Here is a 6,920-nt window from a genome sequence, read left to right on the forward strand (position 1 = left end):
CAAAAAAAAGGAAGGAGAAAAAAAATAAAAAGCTCGGGAGGAAAAAAAATTTAAAAACACAAAAAAAAAACGAAAAACCTGACCCAAAATAACAGGACTGATTTGGAAATTTGGAAGCGAGCGCGGAGTGGGGGATGCTCCGTGTCCCGCCCCCGTCGCCCCTGCTCGGGAGCCGGTCCTGCCCCTCTTCCCCTGCTGCACCTGGGTGGAGGGGAGTGGGGAGGCGGGGCTTGCACGGGCAGGGTGTGTCCAGGCCCCACCCCACGATGTCCCGCCCCCYGGCGAAGCTCCGCCTCCCGCTCACAGGTAGAGCTCCTTGTCTTTGATATGCGCTAGCTGCTCACGGAGCTGGCGGAAGGGCGGCCGGTGCGCCGCATCCAGCGTCCAGCAGCGCCGCATCACCTCGTACACGGCGGCCGGGCAGCCGTCGGGCGCATCCATCTTGTAGCCCTTCTCCACGCGGGGCACCACGTCCTTCAGGGGCTGTAAGGGGGGGCATTGGATACACCCCCTGGGGACATCCCATGGACACAGCCCAAGGGGACATCCCAACACACCACGGAAACACCCCATGCTGACACTCCATGAAGACACCCCATGGGGACACCCCAACACACCATGCTGAATTCCCATGGGGACATCCCATTGGTTACATCCCTTGGGGACACCCTATGGCGACATCCCAGCACCCCATGGGGATATTCTGTGGGGAATCCCATTGGATACACCAATGGCACATGCCTTGGGGACATCTTGTGGGGACACCTGATGGGGACACCCCATGTAGACAAYTCATCGGATACCCCCTTGGGGATACCCCTTGGGGACACCAGGGAAGATCACTTACGATTCGCGGATAAGGCACTCGCCCAAAGGAGTAGATTTCCCACAGGAGGATCCCGAAGCTCCACACGTCCGACTTGGTGGAGAATTTCTAGGGTGAGGAGATGGACGTGGTGAGCGGAGCCCATGGGTTGGCACCGCCCTACAGCCCTGCGCCCCCCACGAGGCACCGGTGCCCCACGTCCCCACTCCGTTACCCACCTTTTCCCTAAGTGCTTCTGGCGCCGTCCACTTGACGGGCAGCTTGCCCGTGTCCTGCGTGGACGAGGCCTCCTTGGTGAGGCCGAAGTCGCTGACCTTGGCGATGTTGTCCTCTGAGACGAGCACGTTCCTGGCCGCCAGGTCCCGGTGCACAAAATTGTTGGCTTCCAGGTACTCCATGGCCTCGCAGACATCTCTGTGGCGGGCAGCAGGGGGGCTCAGCACCAGCACGGTGGCAATGGAGCCCGCTCCCGATCCGCCCACACTGTACTCACAGGGAGAACTTGAGCAGGCAGTCTGCGCCGAGCACCGACCTCCCGCGCGACCGCAGGTAGTCCACGAGGCTGCCCTGCCACCGTGCGACACACACGGACCCTCAGAGCCGCACGGGCACCAGGGGACGGCCCGGTCCCCTGCCCGGCTCTGCCACAACGCCCCGCGCTCCCCTCACCTTGGCCATGTACTCGGTGACAATGTAGAGGCCGCTCTTCTCCTCCACGATCACCCCCAGGAGCTGCACCAGGTTGCTGTGCCGGAGCTGCCTGCATGGCACGGAAGGGCTCAGAGCTGCACCGGGACCAGCCCCGCAGTGTCACCGCCGCCGTGCCACCCGTCCCTCCCGCAGTGATACTCACGTCATGACGGACGCCTCCGCCAGGAAGGCCTGWGCGGTGGCATCGTTTTTAATGCATTTCACAGCGACTTTGTTGCCCCGGTAGTCACCCAGCATCACGTCTGTAGGGACAGCAGAAAAAGCGCTGGGGGTTGGGGACAAGCCACCACCCCACGTCTGCACAGGGCATCCTCCTCCAGGGCCGCCATGGGGCTGGGGACACCCGTGCTCACCTCCGAACTCCCCCTTGCCAATGATCTGCAGCAACTTGAGGTCCTTCATGTTGAGGGCCCAGCCGCCTGTGGGGAGAGGAGGAGGAGGAGGATGAGGAGGGTGAGGGGCAGCCAGGGAGGAAGCTGGGCTGGGGGCGATGCCACTCACTCCGGGAGAATTCGTCCTGCGCTGCCACCGTGCCCTCCATCACCTTGGGCTTGATGAGGCGCGTGCAGAGCCCGTCGGCATCCGTGGTGTAATGCTGTGGGGAGAGGTGGGGGTCAGGCCCATGCCGGGGACAGCGGGGGACACCTGCAGAGGCCACCCGAGCAGCATGCGGGGGGGCTCGGTGGGACCCCACCGGGGCCGTGCCAGGCTCTGTGACCCCACCAGGTGGCAGCACAAGGCCACCGATGGGAGCAGAGTGGCTCGGGGTCCCCACTCTGCGTGTCCCTCCACACACCCAGTCCATCCTGAGCACAACCACCCGCTTGTCCCAAGGGTCCATCCTGACCAGGGCCAAGGACGCAGCAGTGAAAGTCCCACCAGCGCCTTGAGTCCAGGAAGAGCACCAGGCACTTTGGTCCATGTCCCCGAGCTGAAGTGCTCGGATCRTGGACAGGCTCACGCAAGGTGGGTGGGCGTCTCCATGTCCTCACCTCCACGAGCTGCATGAGGTTCTCGAAGTAGACCTCCTCGTCGATGCTCAGCTTGCTGGAGGAGTAGATGATGCGGTAGTGCTCCACCTTGCCCTCGCAGCTCACGCACAGGGTGTAGTCGCCCGGGTAGTTGGTGCTCTCCCGCACCAGGAAGAGCCCCGTCTCYGGCGGATACAGCAGTCGCTCCGCCTGCTCCCGTGTGATCTTCCCGTGGAACCACCTGTATCGGGAATAAGCAGGTGGAGAATGGGAGGGTTGGACACGTAACCAGCCCTGGCCAAAGGAAGCGCGGATGGGCCGGCACACCGCGAGCCAGAGCTGCATCCCGCTCCCAGATACAGGAGRGACTCAGCATCTCCCGGGCGTCTTTGCCCCACAGGTACTCACGGCATGAGGCTGAGCTTGATCCCAGCTTTCACTCCTTCCCGCTTCTGCACGTAGTTAGCAGGGATGATGCCTTCCTGGCCCACCTTGTTCTTCGCCTTGTACCAGTTGGGATCCTGCAAGGAGAGCGGAGCGCTCGGCAGGAGCCTCTGCTCGGGATGCTGACGAGCGGGAGTGCAGCGCTGCTCCCGCCCTGCACCTCCCTCCCGGGAGGCGCCCAAAACACTCATACTTCAGAGCAACGTTAACTAACGAGGCYGTGAATTAATTAACCAAACGCACGGCCTGATTCCTGGCCCGCTGACTCCACGGGGACGGCAAAGCTGCAGGGCTTTTCCCAGGGACACCCGGATCCCGCTAGCCCTGCTCCATCCCCAGCAAGCTCCATGTTGTGGGATGCGSGGAAACAAAATTAGCACCCCAGGCAGCTCTGCACAGGATCTCAGCGGACCCACCCGGAGAACAGTGGCCAGAGGGGCTGCCCCTTACCTTGGTGACAGCGACGATGGTGAGGACGTCTCCCTTGCTGAAGGGCAGGTCCTGCTCAGCGGTACCGTGGAAGTTGTACTTGGCGATACACTCTGTACCGGACGGCCAGACGGCCTGGTGGGGAGCAGAGCACAGGCATCAGCTCCAGCCCCACTCTCCCAACTCCTTCCCGCGGACACAAGGTGCACTGGGATGGCGCTGGATGGACTCGAGGACGCAAGGGACCCGTCCGGATCGCAGCACATCCCCCACGGGACTCACCTGCATCCCTGACATCTTCTCGGGAGGCTCGTGGGGCCGAATCTCACAGGAGGGACACGTCACTTGGTACCATGAGACCTGCAGAGGGGGAGGACATTTGAGACTCGGGCCCCGCGGGGATGGGCTCCAAGGAGCACGACAGTCAGTGGCCCCGGCAGGGATCAGGAGACAGAGGGATGTCGGGAGCCGCAGACGCCCTGGACACGGTGTCAGGGGTGCTCAGGGCAGCCTGGAGACGGTCGCCCCAACAAGAGACACGTCCCCACCGCAAGGGGAAGTGGCGCGGGGACAGTCCCGTGCCCTGTTCCCACGCTATCACCGCAAGAATCGGTCATTGCCGGCGCCGAGAGTGAAGCTGGAGCAGCGGCAGGAGACGATGGAGCAAACAGGAAGCGCCAGGGAGGCAGGGGCGGCCGCTGCGATGCGGCCTGGGGCCAAGCGCGCCCAAGCGAGCGTCACCGCTGGCTTCCCCTTGCTTGTGCGACAAGGAGGCCACCGAGGGGGTCCCATCCTGGGCTCCCCATTTGGCTGGAGCGGGGCGGGATGGAGATGAGCACGTGCACAGGCCCGGCAGCAAGAGGAGGAGGAGGAGGCGAGGCGAAGGAACTGGTGTCGGTCGCAGCACCACACAAGGCGCTGCCGCACGACGGGGCACTGGGCGCCCCGTGGCGCTTGCCAGGTCCACGCACGTCGTCCCCGTGAGGCCGGAGGCCGCGTGGGGACCGCAACAGGCCCCCACACGGGACGGGGCTTCCTGGGGTATCTTGGCCACAACTTGGCACCACCATCCAAGCCCGCTCACTCGCCAGCTGCGGTGCTGAGCCAGCCACCTCTAGCCTTTCCATCTCCTGGAGCTTTTGGGGTAGCTGTGGAGGGAGAAATCCGTGCCAGGACACGCGGGAGGGAGCAGGGCAGCGCGGAGTTCCGGCACGGTTCTCAGCTCGCTGCGCTGCCGCGGGGCCGCAAACAGCCGCCACTCCCAGCTGCTCTTGGTGGCTAAAAATATTTTGGGAAAGAGGAACCGAAACGAGGGGCAAGGCCAGGAGGAGGAAGACGATAAGGGGCAGAACCTGCGTCGGGAGGAAGAGATCGGATGCAAGCAGGGCCCTGCGTGTGCGGCTGCATGGCGGGCACCCAGCGGCCGGAAGAGCCGTCACGCTGCCGGTGACAGCGGCACCCGTGGATCCCCGCGCATGGAAGAGCTCCAAGACACCTCGGTTCCCACTGCACGACCCAGAGCAGGACGGGGGCGAAACCGTTGCCTTTGGCCAACGAACCTCATGCAAAAGCAGCGGTGCGGCGCGTGGGGCCCAGGCGTCCGGGGCCTTTCGGATGCGCGAGCGGGGTTTCCCGGCACGCACCGCGGGATGCTCGGGCTCACCGCAGGCACCGGGCGCAGCCCCGCGTCCTCCTCCCGCGCAGAGGCCAGCGGGAGTGCTCACCTGTGCCAAGCCCCGCTCGCTCCGGCACCAGTGCCCAGCCAAAGCCCCGAGGGACAGAGCGCGGGATTTTGGGAAAGGCTCTGGTTTCTGGCAGGGCAAAAGGGAACCCAATAAAAATACAGAGAGGGAGCGAAACGCAACCCGAGCCTTCTCCCAAAGCCTCTGGAATAGAGGCCTTCAGGTCCCGCAGGGCAACCAAAGATCTCCCTAAGAGGCAGAACAAGCCAATTACAGTAGCTTGGGGCTCGGATGTGGGATCCAAGGAAAACTGCCCTGGCAGAGAAGGAATTTGAGAGAAGGAGGAGGAAAAAAAGGCCAAGCAGGTCGGAGGCTTTGGGAGCGGGGGCGGTTTGCACGGGATAGGCCAGGGGCGGCATGCTGGAGGCCTGGCTCGCCCCCATACCTCCCCCATCCACAGGGGCGATTCCAGGGATGCAGGCCAGGGAAAAAACCCTTCTAAAAGGGAAACGGTCTCAGCAAACTCGAGCCACAGAAGGAATGGGCTTTGGACAGYGCCAATAGCTTCAGCTTCCCAGACGGGGGAAATTCCCACGATGACGCTACCGAGGCGGCACGAGCCGCGTGCCCGTTGGCTTCGCGGTGGGAGCCGGTGAGGGAAGAAACCCAAGGAACCCGAACTCACCGGAGCCGTGCAGAGGCCGGGGAGCATCTTCCACAGCACCACGGCGGCTGCCGGGTGCTCCGGCGGGTCCCCGGGGCCGGCAGGAAGCCGCCAGCGGCGTCAGCAGAGTCACCTGGCAGCGCTGCGCGCGGCCGGGCCAAGCGCGACCACAGGGGCAGGCGGGGGAGGAGGAAGACGCCGCATTTCACCTCGGACCCAACGAGCGGGTTTGCAGCAGGCCAGCGGGAGAGCGCGCCACAAGCTCRGCATCGCCTCCCGCGCCACCTCTCCCGGCGCCTGGCATTCCCGGTGGGAAGGGCTGCCCGGATCCACGCCTGGAGCAGGAGCCRAGGGCCTGCTTGGTTCCCTCTCTGCTCTCCATCCATCTCCAGCCCCTGCATCCCGCACATTCCCAGCACACCTGCTCCGCAGCTGGAATCCGGCTGCCGGCGGCTCCAAGTGCTTAGTGGCCACCCGCTAGCCACACRGCGCCGCTGCCAGCCACGAAGCCTCTGGCCACACATGCCCCAGGCCAACAAGATGGATACGGCCCTTGCTCACGGCTGCGGGCGGGAAGCTGCCTCTCCTGGCGCATCCCGACCTCTCTGGAGCCGGAGGTCGAGACTCCACGCTCGGTGCCTTTGGGAAGGCGAGCACCTGCTCCTCGCAGGAGCCATGAAGGTCTGTTCCAAGGAAAGCTCCCGCATTTAGGGATGCTTAGCTGCTGAATTTAGGGATGCTTCACTCCAGCATTTAGGGATGCTTAGCTCCCACCTTTAAGAATGCTTAGCTCCCACATGTAGGGATGCTTAGCTCCCACATTTAGGGACGCATAGCTCCTCAATTTAGGGATGCCTCAATTGAGGGATGCCTCATTCCCAGGGGACGCATCCCCACGGGCCTGGTCCAGCCGGTTGCATCCCCCATCCCGCGCTCCGCGGCTTCGCCTTGTGTCCCCGCCAGGCTCCCCTCACCCCGGGACCAGCCGGGCGCCCCGGCGCAGGCCAGGTCCCCAGGGCCTCTGCGAGCTCCGCCAGCCGCCGCTGACGGAAGCGGCTCTGCCTTGCGGGGGCCGCTCGCTGCTCCCCTCCGCGGCGCCCCGCGCGCACGAGGGGCTTCTGCTGCTCCCCTTTTTGTCACACATATATACATATGTAGTTAAACAGATGAAGCATTAAGCGCAGATGCTGCCG

The 6,920-nt window shown here is 64.2% G+C and overlaps 1 protein-coding gene across 1 annotated transcript; it reads right to left on the minus strand.

The window, feature by feature from the left end:
* Positions 1-193: 193 nt before the first annotated feature.
* On the minus strand, positions 194-3,746 carry CSK (C-terminal Src kinase). Its single transcript, XM_026043641.1, has 12 exons — positions 3,664-3,746; positions 3,403-3,516; positions 2,917-3,029; positions 2,530-2,749; positions 2,039-2,132; positions 1,891-1,956; positions 1,680-1,779; positions 1,496-1,586; positions 1,320-1,393; positions 1,045-1,240; positions 848-934; positions 194-483 (listed from the first exon to the last, which is right to left on the minus strand). Exons 1-12 carry the CDS (start codon positions 3,676-3,678, stop codon positions 301-303), a joined length of 1,353 nt encoding a protein of 450 aa, XP_025899426.1. The 5' UTR covers positions 3,679-3,746; the 3' UTR covers positions 194-300.
* Between the last annotated feature and the right edge of the window lie 3,174 nt (positions 3,747-6,920).

Source organism: Nothoprocta perdicaria, unplaced genomic scaffold (genome assembly GCF_003342845.1).
Source record: "Nothoprocta perdicaria isolate Ctin4 unplaced genomic scaffold, notPer1 scaffold_332, whole genome shotgun sequence".
NCBI classification, from domain to species: Eukaryota; Metazoa; Chordata; class Aves; order Tinamiformes; family Tinamidae; genus Nothoprocta; species Nothoprocta perdicaria.